We start from the raw sequence: 19,550 nt of genomic DNA, 5'->3' as shown, positions 1-19,550 counted from the left end.
TTGCTTTTTGTTATTCATAATTTAGTTAGGATAATGACAGTTCATATTTATTTAGTACTTTCTACAGATTTATTTTCACATACATTATTTTGTTTGATTCTCATAAAATTTGAGGATAATTGATTCTATTTTGCAGATGGGGAAAATGAGGTAAGAGAGTGCCTGAATAATTTAGCCAAGGCACACAGTTATTAAGTGGCATAGCTGGGACTACTTGAGTTTTCTAGTTTCATTTCAATTTAGGGTTCTTCCCTAGGCAATATATCATAACAGGAATATCACCTGTTTTTCCACAAACATTTTCAATTATCACACATTGTCTAATATTAACTTTCAACCATGTTTTTTCTAAATAACATATATCCAGATTCCACCAGGATCTAGAAGTACTGAACTAAGGTGGTAGCTGAGGTAGTAAATATAAATATTTTTATGTCTTTCTTTGCTCTAGATGATAGGATCATATCTAGAAAGGATCTTGGAGATCATGAAGTCTAAGCCTTCTTTTTTATAGATGAGGAAACTGAGGTCCTGTAAATTGTAATAACTTGTGGAAGGTTGTGAATATTTGGAGTCTTCAAATCAATCAGTAAGTAAGTATCTATTATACATCTCCTGTGTACTAGGCCATGGGGATTCAAAATCAAAAAAAGTGACACTGCCTTCAAGAAACTTAGTTTCTATGACATGATATATAAATGCATTTGCAATAAATAAAACAGAACAAATTAACAAATACAAAACAATCCAAATAAATAAACAGAATAAGTTTACAAATACAAGATTATGAAGTAGAATCACCAGAACCTAGGACAATCAGTAAAGGTCACATTTGAGTTAAGCTTTAAGGTAAACAGAGGAGGTAATACATTCTAGGCATTAGGGACCGGCCTTTGCAAAGGCAGGGGAAGGAAACGAGTGTCTTGTAGGAGGAACAGCAAGAAAGCCAGTTCGACTAGGCAGTGCAGACCCTGATGGGTAGAAATGTAGTATGTAAAAATGCACAAAAGGATTATCATAAGGCTGAAGGCTGATTGGTGTCAAATGTGAAGAACCTTCACAGTGTCAAAGAAAATATTTAATAATCCCCCTGAAATTTACTGGATAACATGGCATGCATGACATGGTCAGATCTATACTTTGGGAAAATAATTCTGGCAGTTATTTGAATTTTTTTTTTTGTACATGAACTGAATAAAACAATTTGTCCATTCTATCTCTATGATACACTCCACTAGCACTGAAATATCATATCTACGCCACGTTTTCCATATATGGTAACTGAAACACACTGCAACTTGTGGAAAATCACACAGCATATTGGTGAACGTTGAGGTTTGAACCCTAAATTCCATGCTTCGCTCACAAGCTACCCTTCAACTCTAAGCTCAGCCTTCCCGCTCCTTTCGCCTTCAGAAATAGGGGCGGGGTCCTAGCCAAACTGTCAACTACTTCTATCTTCTGATTGGTTAACTGGGCCCTTGTTACCACTACACCCCTCCCCAACAGGGGGTCTGTCTATCAGGCAAGTGAAGGGGTGTGGTGTTTGTCACGCCGGCGCCTCGCGGCTTTCTGTCCCCCGCACCCCGCCCATTGCCGCTGTGCGCAGGCGCGGCGCTCCCTCTACACCCATCCTCACCGCCCCCGCCCCCATCCAGACACAGAGATCCACACACGAGGATTTGCGGGTGCGCGCAGGCGGGTTTGGCTGCGTGTCTGGCGGTAGAGCAGAGGGGCTTGAGGAGCTAGGAGAGTGATCCTGGGAGGGGCGACGAGGCAGAGGATGGGTACGGCCCTTCTTTCTGCGGTGTGAACGCTCCCCCTATCTCTCCGCCCCTCCCCCTTCGGAGCCCCGCCCCCTCCCTTCAGAATCCTCGAGGGCTGCTCGAGCCCCTAGCCCGCTCGGTCAGTCTGAGTCAGTCAGTCAGTCAGGACGCGCGGGGCGGGGCTGAGGCCGAGGCCGGGCCGGGCTGCTGTGGAGGGAGGGGAGGAGCTGCCGCCTCCTCTGTCCAGGGGAAAGAGCATGTCTGCAACTAGAGCCAAGAAAGTGAAGATGGCCACCAAATCCTGCCCGGAATGTGATCAACAGGTGAGCGCCCCTTCGCCGGCTCCTCGGGCAGGGCTGGGAGCCGAGGTTGGGCCGGCTCGGGCCGGGCGGGAGGGGGCTCGCGCGGCGCCGGCGAGCGATAGAGCGCGTGCTGCGCTGAGGGAGGGTGGGGAGGGGGGGGACGCGAGGCGGGGCGCGGGTGTCCGGAGGCGGGGCGCGGGCGGCGGTTGGCCGGTGGCCGTTGGGGCTGGGGTAGGGGCCGGCTGACCGCTCTGGGTGGGTGGGAAGGGGGGCTGCAACCTCTACCTCCTTCCCAATCCCTTTGCTTTGGGATCTGAGGCAGGATGGGGAGGTGGTCTTTAGGCTTGGTCGGCGCTCCCCTGGGAGTGTCTTGGGGCATCCCAATTTCCTGAGGGTAGTAGCTTGGCGGAGACCCCGGCGAATGGGGCTGTTGGGGCTGAGGAGGAAACTAGGACTCAGAAGTCTGCTCCCAACTGGGATCTTCTTTTTTTAGGGAGAGGGGATACGAGGTTTGACCTGACAGCCCCACAGCCTAGGGATTTTCTTCTGCAGCCTGGGGGCTGTCCCCATCCCTCCTTGTGGAGGTAATACTATGGTGGGCAGGACTCTTGTGATCTTTGAACTTGGCCTTCCTTCCATCCGGTTCATAGGTTTGTCTACCCTTTCCCCATCCCCTCTCTTTTTGGGGGTCAATAAACGACCTTTGATAGACATGCTCACAATGCCAGGTGCTGGAAGAAAAAGAAACATTCATTCAGTTCTATATATCGTGTGTTAAGCACCTACTGTGCACTGTGCTGTGTGCTGGAGGAAATGCTGAGTATGATAATTACAGCCTGCCCAAGAGCTTACTGTCTTAGAAGTGGGTTAGACTGGGTGAAGAGGAAAAGGGAATGAACAGTGCACGGAGATAAATAGAATACATATAAAATATGATTAAGAGGATACAGGATTTAGAGCTGGAAGAGACCAATAGAATTTCCATTTAATAAGCATTTATTCTGTAGATCGTTTAGATATTATCTAGTCCAACCATGTCTTTCTGTAGAAAAGGAAATATAGCCTAGGAAGTATTAAAGGACTTGCCCAAGATAATACACTGGTTGTACAGCTGGAATTCCAATCTATGTTCCCTGACTCCAAATCTAGTGTTCTTTCTAAGCCGCTCCAGATGGAGATGTGTAAAATAGAGCAAATGTTATTTATTTATCCCACTCTGGGAAAAGTCACCCTGTATCCTTATAGTGTTTACACTGGATACTCCTTTCGGTGTATAATTGTTAATCCTGAGTACCTTGCCTTTTTGGCTATTTGGGGTCTGAAGGACACTGTCTACTTTGCTGAAAAAGATGGCTGTAAGCCTTCAGGTTGGTCTGTTTCCATGCAGATGGTTTCTAAACGAGCATTTACCGCCCACTGTCTTCTGTACTAGAGTAAATGCCAAATGTCTGTTGCTTTAATCTAGGCCCCCAGCACTGATTGTTTACTCTTGCCACATTGGGTTGCTGTGTTCAGTTTTAAAATATGTGAGGAGTTGGCTCAAATATCTTGCCCCTGTGTGACCTGGGTGGTCACTCTTAATATGACAGCAGAAACCACAGTTAATGGGTTTTTAACTAAGCTTTAGTGAATTTTGAAGTCTATAGTCTTTAAATTGAATGAATGACTTTACATGGCTTAATTTTGGAATGGGAATTCCTTTATATCATGCCTCTATATAGGCTTAGCTACTCAGGATTTTAAGGTTTCTAAGGCATAAAATTTTCTCATTTAAGGTGTTAAAAACTCCTAATTAATCTTTTTTATAATCTTTTATTGAATGGTAAAATCTAGATTTGAGTATTTTTCACTTGTACCACTGTAGAATATTTTCAAAATGAGTCCCTCTTTTGTCCTCTTTTTTTCCTTTCCTCTTGCCTCCTCCAGTAATTTTCTTTCAGCTATTTTCTGAAATGATCGTAAAGACTTTTAAAGGCTTAGTGTACAGTACAGTACATACTTTTAAGGAGAAATCTTGTGGGCTGACAGTGATTCTGTAATGTTTTCTTTAAAGATCTATTATGGGCATTTGGTGAAAATGAGGATCAGAGAAAGGTTGAGCAGTTTTGTATAGTTCTGGTATTCGTCAGCCATACCAGTATGCAGATCATCAAGCAACATACAAATGATTTAGTAGTTTTATATGCAGAGTTTCCAGAGCACAAAGTATTTCCATTCCTGCTTTTTTTTTAATGGATAAAACAGAGGAGGGTGAATATTAATAAAATTCTGACTCATATTTTGGCATGCTTTATTGCCTTTGCAAAAAGTTATTTCCATATTAAATCATTTCCATTTGTTCTGGTTAATTGTGTAGAAGTTTAAGATTTGTGTGGTATGCATTATGTGTTCCTGCTTATGTAGGGCACAAGTCTTTGCAAATTCTGACATGTTTTATTTGGCATAAAGTAGTATTTTAGGAAAAAAGTAGCATACCTGTTTTTAATATCCTGCTTGGAGAAAGAAAGAAAATTTTTGAGGAGTTGGCCTGAGTCCCTTTTAGTAATCAAAATACTGTTAGGATTTCCTTCTGATAAATCACAGAAATGCTTTTACTCTTTCAAAATAGTATTCTAACTGAATTTGTTGTGGCCTTTCATGTATGAGGGACCAACTCGAGGTCCAAATTAGAACTGCCACTGTTTTTTAAAAACTAGTATCTGAGGGTAACTCAGTAGCTCAGTGGATAGAGAGCCAGGGCTGGAGATGGGAGATTCTGGTTTCAAATGTGGCATCAAATATTTCCTTTGTGACCCTGGGCAAATTTAACCCCAATTACCTAGCCCTTACTGCCTTTCTGCCTTGGAATTGGTATTTAGTATTGATTGTAAGACTTCAGAAGGTAAAGGAAAAAGCCCCCCTAATATTTATTTATGTGACACATTTAGGGGTCCAGATAAGAAAAATAATTTATTAAAGTAAATTTGTACTAAAGTATACATAGTAAATTCTATCTTATGGAAAGAAAGAGCTAGGGAGAAAATCTCTACTTTCTGGTACCATCATGCAATCCTTTACTATGTTGTAAGCAACCTTTTCCTTTATCTGAAAGTAATCTCTATGAGGACAGGAACTGTGCCTAACCTAAATGCCATATCTCTCACATTGCTTAATAAATGTTTGTTAAATTAGTGAATAATTCTGATTTGAAGTGTCATTCTTATTTTTTTGTGCTTTTCTAAAGGAAAACTAAAAAGCCAAATTTTTCTGTTTTAAATAGATTAAAATAGTATGGGATGATTTTTTATTGCACCATGTTGTATCACAGACACATCTTTTCTATTTTTATTACTTATAACTAAAAATCCTTAGTCTGAAAACATGTTTAAATATATACATTGGCGATTTCTGTAAAATCAGGAATGCATATTAAACTGTACAACAACAAAATCTTTTAAGTACAAAGGCTGAGCAAACAGAACCACAAGTTTTCATTTTCTTTGCAACATCATCTTTGCTAAAATGTACTGAAAATGCAAAACAGACAAATTTAAACTTGTAACACTTAAACCCCATAATGCTTTTCATCCTCAAAGTGTTTCCCGTCCATTAACCACATAGTCTGCTGAGCCAATTTTGTGTGTTCAAGATTCTTGTCAGCTATCTGGTATCTTTACTCATGTGTATGTTTCTGTTTTTCCTTTAGACTTTTTTATAGAGCAGCTTTTTTCCATTTAAGTGATGTTCCATTTGACATATAGCAAACATTAAATCTCTTCCATGGAAAAGAAGTTAGGACTCTAACCAGGGCAGAATTTACATGAAGCATTCAGTAATGTGGTTATTTTATAGCCTTGACTTTTTAAATCAAGGAAACAAAATAAGACCAACATTTTTTCCTTATAAATTTATTTACTATCTGTACTTTGGAAACTGAAACAAAATAAGTTGACTGGAAGGAATTGGTGAAGCCACTCATACTAAATATTTTGGGGGTTTTCTTTTTTTAAATCCTGAAAATGTGCTAGAGTATTTCATTAATTTATTATTAGCATCAACATTTAAAACAAGAATTTTTGTTGTAGGGTGTTACACCTTTTATTTTAATAATTAACAATTTGATAATAAATGAATATTATCTGACTTTGACAGGCTTTGTATGACAAGCTGTTTTATCACAGGCCTCTAGTAGATCATTCTGCTGCATAAGAAAAAAATGATAGTTTCTCCAAAATTTTGTGTAGAAAAGCTTTAGAATGTAGCAACACTGACATGGGATGTTATTTAACCAAGAAATTTTGTTAATAAGTTTATAGGTGGTGAATTTAACAATAAAATTTGAAGGAAAACTAGACCAGTGTGTATACATATACATTCTGAAACTCAAAGACAAATTTGTGCTTTTCATCTTACTGCAGTAGTTGATGGTGTTAATTGAATATAGGTTTGGCTGGTTTCCTTCTGTATAAGAAAGAGCCTTGTGTAGAATTTATTGAGGTGGATAAGTATAATAAAAGGCTTGCTGAGTGGTAAAGGATCAACTTCAGGGGGAATTCCCCCCTCCTCTAGTTTTTTTTAAAAGCTTATTGGAGGTGCCATTATTTTTTAAAAGTTTTAACAAATACCCGAGTTCATTATTGAAGTTCTGAGGTCACTTAATCCAACGTCATTATTGAGGAGCCACATTTCATGTTGAATAACTGATTATTGAACATCCGAAAGCTGGTATTAAATTATTTTAGAATTCATTTTTTAAAATAATTTTTCTTAAACAGAAATAAAAAATCTTGCTTGGTAGTCTTAAACAAAGTCAGAAAAAAAATACTGCCAAAATTATAATTAACTTAATTAGGCCAAGTGTTTACATAAGAGTATAAACTATTCTGTAAATACATGAATAAAAAGCAGTAATATAACTAAGCCAATCAAAGGCAGAACAGCAGGAGAATGGGTTTCTTTACAATGTGAATTGCAGTTTTCTAGCTATAATCATTTTGCTGGTAGTACTGTAGTTTGTTTAGATTAATTTCTTTTATATGGTACTACTTTTTGGTGTAAAGTTCTTGGTTCTCTTGTAAAGACTAGCTTAGTATTCATGAAAAAAATAATGGAAAAAAGAAAATTTCCTTAGTGTTTCTCTAGTGATTTTTAAATGTAAGGAATATCTCGTGTTTTAAAATTTTTCAATGTATTTCTATTTTTTTCAGGTTCCTGTTGCATGTAAATCATGCCCCTGTGGTTATATATTTATTAGTAGAAAGCTCTTAAATGCAAAACACTCAGAGAAATCACCATCTTCTGCAGGTAACTTGGACTCTTTGCTATTTGTTTCCAGTTTGGTGGAAGAAATTACAAATAACATTTTGTAAATTTACCAAGTTCAAGCTTCTGGTAAAATTATGTAAATTTAGAAATCAATTAAACTGTTTCTTTGACATATATTATTACTTTCTGTTAAATCATGTGACATTGATATTAGTTTGGCTTTTAAAATGTTAACTGGGGGCAGTTGGGTGGCTCAGAGGATTGAGAGCCAAGCCCAGAGATGGGAGGTCCTGGGTTCAAATGTGGCCTCAGACACTTTCTAGCTGTATAACCCTGGGCAAGTCACTTGACCCTCATTGCCTTACCCTTAACTATTCTTTTGCCTTAGAACCAATACACGGTATTGTTTAAAAAAACTTGTTAACTCAGTGCTGGTAAAACATCTAACATTCTCCCCCCTATTCTAGTTTGAACAGTAGTGAATGTGGAAGGAAAATACCAAATTTTTGGTAGCTGATAAGAAATTTCTAAATATTAATTAGTCTGAACTACTAATGTTAACTCCAAACTGTTTATACATGCAAGGGATAAAGACATTAGATCCTCCTTCTTTTAGAGAGGATATGATAGAGGGAGGAAATAAGGCTTTTTTATTCATGAAAATATCCTTGATCTATATATATAGTTGTGTTAAGTAATTCTCTTAAAAGAATATTTTATGTGTACATGGAGAGGCTGATTTAAAGAAATCCTCTGAAATGATGTAAAATGATATTAGGCTCACTTTAGTGAGGTTTGTCTGAAGCACTTTTGATATACATGGTGGTATTGTACAAGTCCAAATGTTAGATTACCCTCAAAATACTTTACTTGGAAAGGTTTCTCTATCTTGAATGACTTTTTTTTTAAATTTAGTGTTTTAAAAAATGATTTGTCCTATTAATCACAACTGGTAGTAAAATTATTCAATATGATATTCTTTTGCTCTGGAAGGACCCTTTACTTCCTTTATCGTTGTGGTGATAAATAGACTGTGTCATCTCAGACTTATGAATATCACCATCCTATACAGCAGACCCAACTTCAGTGCTTTGTATTGCATCAGAGGTTTTAAGAGAAGAAATCAGTCAAGGCTGAAATAGAGGAGGCAGGAATTGAGATAGACCTGGATGGATATACTGATGGATAAATAGGAGAGAAGATAAAGGGAATTGCTGATGAGTAATAGTGTTAATAAAGGCACTAAGGAAGTAATTGAATATAAACTGTTTAGGGCACAGATAATTGGAGTGGAAGGTGAATGTTATAGAGTAGTGGAAAATAAAGTTGGCAAGGCAGGAAGATGGGCTAGATTATGGAAAGCCTTCAAAGCTAGGCAAAGTTGTTCAGACTTGATATAATGAATAGGGAGGGGCCAAAAGTTGGTTTTTGAAAGGGAGTTGAAAAGAATTGACCTGTTTAGAATGAAAGATGAATGTTGGAGAGTAGTGGGAAATAAAGTTGGTAAGGTAGGGTGGAACCAAATATTGGAGGATTTAAGTAGGAGTAAAGTAAAGTAGGAGAACTTTACATAAGAAGATTATCTTATTATTGGTATAGCATAGATTAGAAGGGGATAATAACCCAGTGGTTATCACAATAATCCAGATATAAGGTTCGTTGAAGGCTTAGACTAAATGTGTTTTAGACTAAGTAATAAAGAATTGACAGGACCATTGTAACAAGATGGATATAGGGGATAAAAGAAAGTAAAGCCACACAGATGATTTAAATAGTTTATAAATTGTGGGGCTAGACAACTTGTGGTATTACTGATAAAATCGTCATAACTTGTAAGGGAGCTAATTTTGTTAAAGACAAAGAGATACTGTGTTCAAGATATAAGACATTTGTGTGGAGATATGATTTACTTTATTTCTCTTTATCTCTTACTCTCTATGTCTTTATGCCACTGACTTTTGTATATTTTTATATATACTTGTCTCTCCTATAAACTTGTTGAGATTAGTCATTCTTTGTATGTGCATCTCCAACATTGAGAACAGTGCCTGGTGGATAATAAGTACTTGATTAAACATCTACTGATTAATAAAAAGTATCAAGAAATAATCTATGGGGGGGCAGCGGGGTAGCTCAGTGGATTGAGAGCCAGGCCTAGAGATGGGGAGGTCCTAGGTTCAAATTTGGCCTCAGACACTTCCCAGCTATATGACCCTGGGCAAGTCACTTAACCCCCATTGGCTAGCCTTTATGGCTCTTCTGCCTTGGAACCAATACACAGTATTGATTCCAAGACAGAAGGTAAGGGCTTAGAAAAAAAAAGAAAGAATCTATGGTGGAAAATGTTAGATGTCTAACTTTTTGAATAATTTGGAAATAAAAATCTGCTCTGAATAACCCATCTGATACAGGATTTGAGGGTAAATTTTAAGAATCGGTGTCTTAAATTTCCGAAGGGGCCCTTAATCCTTGATTAGATGATCTATCAAATTTAATTTTCTGAAAATAGGCCATGAAAATTATTTTTAAATAAGTGAAGATTTAAATTTGACTGATTATAAACCTATGTTATATGGTGAAAAATGAAATTAATTTCTTCAGTTGAATTTAACTGATTTTGAATTATGTAAGGTTTGGGTATATACAATTGATGATTAAGTTAGAAGAAAGTTCTCTTTTCCCTTTGATGGCATTTCTTTCTAAAAATATACTTTACCTGACCAATTTGAATAATTTGTTATAAAATAAGATTATTAAAATAAGCAATCCATTTGTATTCCTAGGACAAAGGATATTTGTATATTGATTATAAGACTTGAATTCTTATCAAAGACTCATTGTAGTTCAACTTGGTTTATTTATGCTAACTATCTTAAAATAATTATTATTTGTTTTCCCACTTGAGATTAGGATAAAAGTAGTCAATTGTATACTTTCATGAACAAATTTCCATTTTACACGGGCACATTTTAAACATGTGTGATTTTATAATGTTTTCCATTGGAATATTAATATTAAAGTTAGTGGTAAAATATCTGTCATACCAGTAAAAAATGGCAGGGAAAAGTAGCTTGATGTTTCATCAAGCATTAAAGTGAAATTACTCATTTGCCTAACTAGTATTAAAAGCATGATCTTTTACTGTTCATTGTAGTTAAGGTTAATCTTGCTTCTGAATTGCAATTAGAAAGTATTCATATTTTTATCTAGTCCTGAAGGTGGAGAGATAAAGGGAAATCGGAATGGTTCTTCCCTTTGGCTCTTATCCACCTCTACTATATTGGCTTGGGAAGAGGGGGAGAGAGGAAGGAAGGTGGGAAGGTTTCCATGGAACAGTTTTTCATTTTTCATTGTGAGATTAGAATTAAGCTGGGAAAGAAATTTTCCCCTTGAAAGATTCTTTACCTTAAGCATTATCAGAATTTGGATTAGGTTGAAATTTTTCCATCACAGACTGTAGCTGCAAATGGTATTTAGCTTAATTTGCCTATACCCTAGGCATTGTACCTATTGCCATGTAGAACATTTGAAAATTAAGGAAAAGGCATGAGTTTCAAGGCAAAAATTATGAAAGTACTAAAATTTATGATTATTATTTATTCATACAGAAAATAAGCATGATGCCAAGAGGAGACGAACAGAGAGAGTTAGGAGAGAGAAGATTAATTCCACAGTAAATAAAGATTTAGAAAACAGAAAGAGGTCTCGAAGTAGCAGCCAGTCAGATCATATCAGACGAGGAAGAGGAAGACCTAAAAGTGCATCTGCCAAAAAACATGAGGAAGAGAGAGGTATGTATTACTGGAGTAGTATTTTTTTAAGCATTAAATTCTTTTATCATAACTAGGTAGCACTATAAAGGAATATGACTCTGGTATTGATCATTTGAATTTAAGAAGTTAGTCTGTCATAAATGCTTAACTTTTCCTTAATAACTTAGATTACAAATAATGGCTTAGGTCTTATATATTCCATATTTACATAATCATAACTTATAAAATAAAATTTTTTTCTTGCTAAGAGTGATAAAGTTATTTTAAAGTTAATTTAAAGGTATTTAAAATTATTCACCTGACATATTTGCTTTTTTATTAGCTTTCAAGTATAAGGAAGAGTTGATTTATGAAAAGTGCTAAACATCTTGTTTGAATTATTTTTGCATATAGAAAACCAAGTTTAGCAAACTAAGCTTAAGTTAGGCAAACCTTCATTTTTTCCTTAATTTTTATTGGTACTTTTTTGTTTTCATGTCTTTTCATTTCTCAATATATCCCAGTCCTTGAGAGCGATCCCTTATAACCTTTTTGGTAGACCTATGGCATATGTGCTGGAGGGATCTGTTCTCCTCCCCATCTCCACAGGCACCTGAGGACATTTCTCACATGACCAGCTCCTCTGCCCAGCAGCCCAATGGAAGCACTTCCTCCCTCCCCTGTATGGGGTAAGGAGTGGGGTGGTGAGGGGGGCTCACATGTGGCATGAGGCTTACATTTTGGGCACTCAGTCTCTAAAAGGTTCACCATCACTGCCCTAGAAGAACAACAAAAACTTCATCAAGACAAATTATATATCAACTTTGCATTAAGTTCCCTACCCCTTACCAAGGAATAAGGACTTTTTTTTAAAGGACCAATTGATATTGGTAAACTATTTAGAACTATTGTCCTATGGGATTAGATTAAAAAGACAAAAAGAATTGCTATTATGTTTTTCAGAATGAGGTTTTGGACTTATTATTAAAATTTGCCTAATTGAATTAGATATACCTTTTTTTTTTTTAAAACCCTTACTTTCTGTCTTGGAATCAATACTGTGTATTGGTTCCAAGGCAGAAGAGAGGTAAGGGCTAGTCAAATGACTTGCCCAGGATCTAGGAAGTGTCTAAGGCCAGATTTGAATCTAGGACCTTCCATCTCTAGGCCTGGCTCTCAATCCACTGAGCCACCCAGGTGCCCCCAGATACACCTTTTGAAAAGATATTTTCTACTTAATCAAAAACTAGTTTTTACTTCAGTAGAAATAGCCTACTCAGCGGTTACTGTTTTTACTTAAATTTGTTTTTAAATTATAAATACTTTCTTTGATTCTCTGTTTTATGTAAGAGATTGTGGTAGGTTGCTTTTGGTACATACAAAAAATAAGATATGATTCTACTTCTCATGGAGAAGTTTAATAGGTTTTTAATAGGAAAAATAAAATATACATAAATATTATACAAGTAGAATATGAAAGTATAATTACAGGTGCTATAAACCCAACAATGAAATAAAATGGGTATTTGATTCTTTAAAAATAATTTATAAAGCATTTTGAAACTGTATCTTTAGCATAGATTTTAAATTTCTTGATATTATAAGAGAACATGCCTTAAATGTTTGTTGTATAAAATCCCTAGGTGCCATGAACATTTTTATTTGTTTCTGACTTTGATAGAGTATTTTAATTGTTCTTAACTTCCCCTTCTTGGTTATATGTAGCCCTTTGAGCTTATTTTATGACATATCTGCCAGTTGTTGATTAAGCACTAGCAATTTTAACAGTGAAGCATTTAGAAAAGTTTTGGTCTACTTAATCAGGCTCATGGTATTATTGGGCCATATTTTAATTTTAGTGAGCCTTTGCTTAGATACTTAAATATTTCTTGGATAATTTTCTTGATTTTTTTTTTGGCTTCTAGATCTTAGACAATTGAGTAATCAAGCTGATTATGGTTAGGAAATGTGAAGTATGGTAGAAAAATCAACAAAGAAGAGGGGGAAAACATTGTTTAACACAGAAAATAAAAATAAATAAAATAAAATGACCTCTTTAGTTGTTGCAAAAAGGGATTGTGGCTCAAAGAACAGGTGGACTAGGAGAGCACTTGGTAGTAAGTGTGAGAGGGAGGAACCAAGGTTAATCACCTTTAAGTCAGTGAAGTGAATATCTACATAGTATTATGATCTTTGATATATCCAAACTCCTAAGGGGAGTATTTATTTGGAAATGCAAGATTTGGGGAGTTATTATCGGTTTAAAAAATCACTTTTTAAAGAAAAACTACCTATTTTTGGAATTAATTAAATTCTTTTTCTTTTTTAATATTTAGATAAAAAGAAACGTGAATTGAGGCATTTCATTAGTGTGAACATAATAGACTTTTAATGAAAATTAGTACTTTCTAAAACTTCTTTATGTTGGAAAGGTCAGCTTGTGAAAATATGAATATTACAGTTGATATTTCACAAATTCTTTAATGTTATTACTGACTAATTAGTTAATTTACTTTTAGTTTTAACCTGTAGTCCTGAACTTCCTATCTACAAACGTTTACTATTTTGAATAATTTTTGAGTAAATCTTTACTGTAAAACACATAATGACAGTTTCTTTTAAAGTTTTAGGGTAGTTTAAACATTTGTGAGTTGAATGAAGCCTAAAGGTATATTTGAAAAATAGAAATATTTCTAAATGCCTTTCATGTTTTCTCTATTTTAAAAAGGATGGGTTTTTTTTTCAGACTTAAATTTATTATTACTGTCCTTAGTTAACTCTCAAGGCACTATACTAGAATTGTTAACATTTTCCCAACAAAAAAGTACCTAAATGAATTCTACATTTTTATTTGTAGTATAGTTTTTAGTAATACTTTTTGTTACATAGGTCTGAAATTCTGGCAGATGAATAATTAGTATTTTACTACAGAATTTACTATTGCATTTGAAAAATCAAAGTACCTTCTTCATGGCAGCTGAGTTGAATAGTAGACAGAGTGCTGGACCTGAGTTCAAATATAGCCATGGATATTTATTAGTTATTTGAATCTCGGCCAGGTCACTTAACTTCTGCTCAATTTCTTCAACTGTGAAATATGGGGATAATAATAGCATCTACCTCACAAGATAGTTGTGAGGATAAATTGAGATATTTGTAAAGCACTTTTCAAAGCTTAGAATGCTATATAAATGTTAGCTATTATTGTAGTTATTATAATATTATTATAGTTCTGTTTAAGAGTGACTACTTCAGGGGTCAGTTGGGTAGCTCAGTGAATTGAGAGCCAGGCCTAGAGACGGGAGGTTCAAATATGGCCTCAGACACTTCCCAGCTGTGTGACCCTGGGCAAGTCACTTAACCCCCATTGCCTAGCCCTTACAACTCTTTTGCTTTGGAACTAATACGTAGTATTGATTCCAAGTCGGAAGGTAAGGGTTAAAAAAAAAAAGAATGACTACTTCAGCAAAAGCAGGATATATTATTGTTATCCATTTTTAAAAAGAATAATTCTTTTGGAACACAGGATTTAGAGATTAACTATGGTTGTAGTGGGGTGCTTTGGGACTTGAATTAATAAAGCTACATTTATGTAGCTTATTATAGTTTGCAAAGTGCTTTCCATATATTGTCTCACTGAAGTCAATTAGGCTAGTATGCCTCATTTTATAGCTTAAATTTTATTTTCGACAGTTGTGGCCTGACAAAGCAAGCAATTAATGTCTTGGTGAAGCTGTATTTGTTTGTCAGAGGGGACTATCTATCATTTGGGGAGTTGATATCTATCTTAATCTAGACACTGGTGTTCATAATAGTTTGGAGCTGGAAAATATTTTAATTTTGGTAGAGAATGTATTATAATTTTTGTAAGTTCGTGTTTATTGTCCTTTAGGTTAAGGAGCCTTAGTTTTAAATTTTCACATATTTTCAAAACTAGTTTCTGGAAATAATCAAGCATTTTAATTCTTTGTTATATAATGATTCATTCAAACTTTAGTTCTAGAACATAGCATTAGTAACATCAAAGATTTTACATCTGCTTTACTAGTACATTATTGAGCTGTCTGATTTTTAATTATTGTATTTACCTCTAAACATAATGATGTTTTAACTTTTTCTTTTAACAGAGAGACAGGAAAAGGAAGTTGACATCTATGCTAACCTTTCTGATGAAAAGGCTTTCGTATTTTCAGTCGCCTTGGCAGAAATAAATAGAAAAATTATCAATCAAAGACTTATTCTCTAATACTTGTCTGCAAAACTGCTGGAACTTTCTTCAGGATTACATCAACAAATTCTTAAATTCTTAAGGACTCTCAGGAGTACTCTGCCTGCATCAACAAGGGCCATTGATTCTTTCCTCTCCTTCCCCCCTCCCCTTTTATCCTTCACATCATTTAGCCTGTGCAACACTTTTGGAGCAGAGTTGTAAACTTGGACTTTTCTGTGTCTCTCTTGTTTACCAAGAAGCAGTGTCAGTGTTTCATGTCTGGAATATGTGACTATATTTGGTCTTTTGAAAATATATGCTGGATGAATGCAAAGGGGGGGAGAAGTAAGAGAAGAGCAGGGAAATAAAATGCTTCATAGCATTTAGATTTGCCACCAGAAATGGAATATTTTAAATACTTTCAGAGAGTGATTTTGCTTTTCAAAATATATTTCGGATTTTTCAGCTCTTAACAGTTTACATATGTACAGTTCATCTAACCTTTAATAAACTGGTAATTGTTATTTTATTGAACTGAATATTAAGAGAATATATAATGTAATTTTTCTCTTTAATTAAGGTTTGTTCTTGGTCTTTTATTTTTATGGTTGAAGGTCTAGAGTCTAGCTTGTATCCTGGTGATGCTTCTAGACAGCTAGTGGAGAAGTTGGGTAATACTTGAAGATAAATATTAAGGATATGTCAGTAAAATTCAGAAATACCACCATGTCCTCTTGAGTATGATTTATTTCTTGGTTGAACAAAAGTTTTTTTCTGCTCTCAAGTTGGTGCCTGTTAACCTAAACATAAATTATATTATAGGCAAAATGTTTCATGGTTATTACTTTTTAAGCAGTAATGTTCTGTCTGGATGGATTTATATCCAACATACTCAAAATGATTAAAATGTAACAACATTGTTCTCTGGAAATAATAACTCTTAAGGTAAAACCAAGTATATGGTTTTAATAATATTGCTCAGCCATTTGTTCTAGTGAAGATTGTCATGTATTTCATTTCTTTTGTTTTTTCAGTGTGTGAAATGTTATTGTTATAGCTTATCTATTTTGCACTAAATGCTATTAAAGTCTTTACCCATAAACTTAATGATTTCACATATTCAATCCTCAAATCTTTTATAAAATCCAAATTAGTGTGGCTTATATTAAGGTAAGGCAATAAAATTAGGAGTCTGGTTATATTTATTCTCAACCTTTAGTGCCTCTTCTGCTTCAATAATAGTATAGAGGATATAGGTTGGGGGATGGTGTCCTAAAAGGCCATTTACTTTATTTTTCGTCATTGTAGTAACCATTTGAAGGAGTGTAGATTAGACTTCTCCCAAAGTAGTGCTAATGTATGAGTCATACATATAGAGCTAACAAACCACTAGAAAAGTGATTTTAAAATCTTAATTAAAAACAGTGATGATAACAGGTAAGGTTACTGTAAAGACAGATTGACAGACGTAGAAGATGGTTAATTTAATTTTCAGACATTTGTTTAGAAAATAATGTAGATATGAAATCATTTGCTTAAAATTTACAAGAAAGGGACACTAGGTTTTCTGCTTGAGATTGGATTTAATATATATTTTATCATTTACATTTTGTCTTATTAAAGCAATATTTTTAGAAAATGATTTGTTTAAGCATTTTATACATTTGATCAGTGGTCTCAGAAATAGGCCTTCAATTTTGGTATAAAAAATTGATCTTCAAATGACTAGTCAGCAAAAATTTTAAGAACATAATTGTCTCCCGTAATTGTTAAGTATAATTTTTATGACAGTTAAAATGTATGTAAAGCAGATTATTCAAAAATTCTGAAATGGTTCCATCAATATAGAAGTCTTTTCATGAGCTGTTCAGTCTTAAATATAAATAATATATAGAATTCATTATATGAAGTTAAATAGAACTCAAAGAAACATTGCATTCTCTTTATCTTTGTCAACTTGTGACTAAAGGTTTGGTCTACTCTAGTAAATCTGTGAAAATTAACCTATTCCTGTTGAATATTTTTGTTAAGTATACATTCAAAATATAGGTTCATAGATTTTTAGATTTGGAAGGAACCTTAGAGGGTCTAGTCCAACACCATGTTACAGATTGTAATAAGGGATTATTTGAGTGATAAATGATAACTAAAGATCAGATGAAGAAACAAGTCTAGAGGCCAAAGGACACACAGATAATTAAGTGGTAGTGCTGGGATTCAAACCTAGGCCTCCTGAAATATGCTTTCCCTTGTGCTATAATAACCTTATACATAGATCTTTCTCCCATAGAATTTAGGTGAGAAGGCGTCTGGGGTTAATTTATTACTTTACTCAGTTGCTTTTTTTCTTATAGTTGCTGCTAATAGAGTATCTCTCAACTCCCTCACCCCACTTTTTAGATCTTCCTCTTGGAGATATCTTGAAAATCCCTTTTTTCAAAATTGTCAACTCCAGTGTGAAATTCTTTTATGATCCATATTTTGTTATAAAATTCGTATTTTTATTTGTCAGCTTGATAATTTTTTGAGAAGGTATGTTTTACTTAAAATTATCTTTGAAAATCCATTCAGTGAATAATTCCATGCTAGTAGTAATGATATAATATTACATTTAAGGCTTTTAACTTTTAAAAAGTTATTGATATCTTTTGTTTTTAACATTAATTTTTAAATATATCTTTCCCTCAGTTCCCCATGAAGCTGTCCCTGGTAACAAAAAATGAGAAAAAAAGTAAGCAATTCAGCAAAAGTAATCTACATATCAACAAAATCTAATGGTATATGTAATATCCCCCCATATTCTCTTAGATGCCTTCTTCTGTCAAGAAGGATGGGAAAATATTTTTCAGCTCTTTTTTGGGGCAAACTTGGTCATTATAATGAAGTTTGGAGATAATGTTTTTTTAAAATTAACAAATTTCCCCAAGTTTTCTGAAGTTATATGATCCATACTCTGTCTCTTCTTCCCTTCCCTCTCCCAGAGCTGACAAGCAATTCAATCTGGGTTGGTTATACATATATTATCACACAAAGCATTTCCATTTTATTCACTTTTGTAAGTGAATAATCTTATAAAACCAAAACCTTTAAACATATACCCCCCAAAATCATGTTTTCATCTGTATTTATACTCTAATAGTTCTTCTGAAGGGATAGTATTTTTCATTAATCCCTCAGAATTGTCCTGGATCATTGTGTTGCTGTTAGTAGCAAAATCTATCACATTTGATCATTGTGCAGTATTTCAGTGACTGTGTACAATGTTCTCCTGGTTTTGCTAATTTCACTGTGCATCAATTCACACAGGTCTTTCTAGTTCTGTCTGAAATCATCCTGTTCATCATTCTTTATAGCACAATAATATTCCATTGCTGTTATACAACACCACAATTTGTTCAGTCATTTCCCATTTGAGGGACATCCTTTTAGTTTCCAATTCTTTGCCACCACAAAGAGAGCAGCTATAAATGATAATGGGGTTTTATCTTGTAGAGGCACTATCACAGGGGGAAGGTCACTGGATTTAGAGTCAAAGGATCTAGAATCTCAACTTCGATTCCCAGTTCTGCCATTCTGCCCTGTATTCCTTGTCTTTGTCATTTGTGACTCTGAAGGCATGGTCTACTGTAGTGGCAAACCATCTGTGAAAATAAATTTCCCCCAAGGATTCAATATATATTTAATATATAGCATCATGAATTTTTAGAGCTATCAAAGATCTTAAGTCATCTAGTTAAATTTCCACATTTAATTTTATTTTGATATTCACTCCAAATGGAGTATTTTAATATGCAAAATAGAATAAAAAAGGGGATTATACATTCAGTTGAACATTTATATAATGTATAACATTTCTTGGGTATATGTAAACTAGATTTCACGCCTGGAGCATTTTGAATTAGACTGTTAAGTGGAGAGAATGATGACTCAGTGCTATTGTATGCTGTCATGAGAAGGTAGAATTAGAAGAGAAATATTTAGAGGTATTTGATTCTAGGCCCTTGGAGAAAGGGTGGTCTTATGGCTACTTTTACACCCTTCAAAAGAGCAATCAGTTTCCCCTGGAGAAAGGTAGGCACGATTCCAGAGAGTTATACATTGTACCCTGTGCATTTAAACAACCACCATGGATATATACACACCTTACATGGATATCACATACCTCACATATATAATAAATTCAGTCTGTAACTTTCAAAGTTTCAAAAAGAACCCTTTGTGTTTTCCCCCCTTCAGATCTTTTCTGTACATTAAAAGAAATGCTTCATTTACTCTC

The 19,550-nt window shown here is 34.9% G+C and overlaps 1 protein-coding gene across 3 annotated transcripts in view; it reads left to right on the top strand.

Annotated features, from left to right (window-relative positions):
- The first annotated feature begins 1,579 nt into the window (after positions 1–1,579).
- The window catches only part of C1H16orf87 (chromosome 1 C16orf87 homolog), a 52,977-nt gene continuing 35,006 nt past the window's right edge, over positions 1,580–19,550 (top strand). Inside the window, exons 1-4 of one of the 3 annotated variants that reach the window (XM_001363075.5) lie at positions 1,580–2,089; positions 7,255–7,351; positions 10,921–11,103; positions 15,192–16,381. In XM_001363075.5, coding sequence (XP_001363112.1) covers positions 2,024–2,089; positions 7,255–7,351; positions 10,921–11,103; positions 15,192–15,310 — 465 coding nt within the window. In that variant the 5' untranslated portion in view covers positions 1,580–2,023 and the 3' untranslated portion in view covers positions 15,311–16,381. Of the gene's footprint in view, positions 2,090–3,402; positions 3,436–7,254; positions 7,352–10,920; positions 11,104–15,191; positions 16,382–19,550 lie in introns of those variants that run through there. The other 2 variants (XM_056812252.1, XM_056812251.1) reach the window with 2 other exon arrangements.

The sequence above is a fragment of the Monodelphis domestica genome, chromosome 1 (assembly GCF_027887165.1).
Source record: "Monodelphis domestica isolate mMonDom1 chromosome 1, mMonDom1.pri, whole genome shotgun sequence".
Taxonomy (NCBI): Eukaryota; Metazoa; Chordata; class Mammalia; order Didelphimorphia; family Didelphidae; genus Monodelphis; species Monodelphis domestica.
This window is presented reverse-complemented; position numbering and strand designations above follow the sequence as displayed.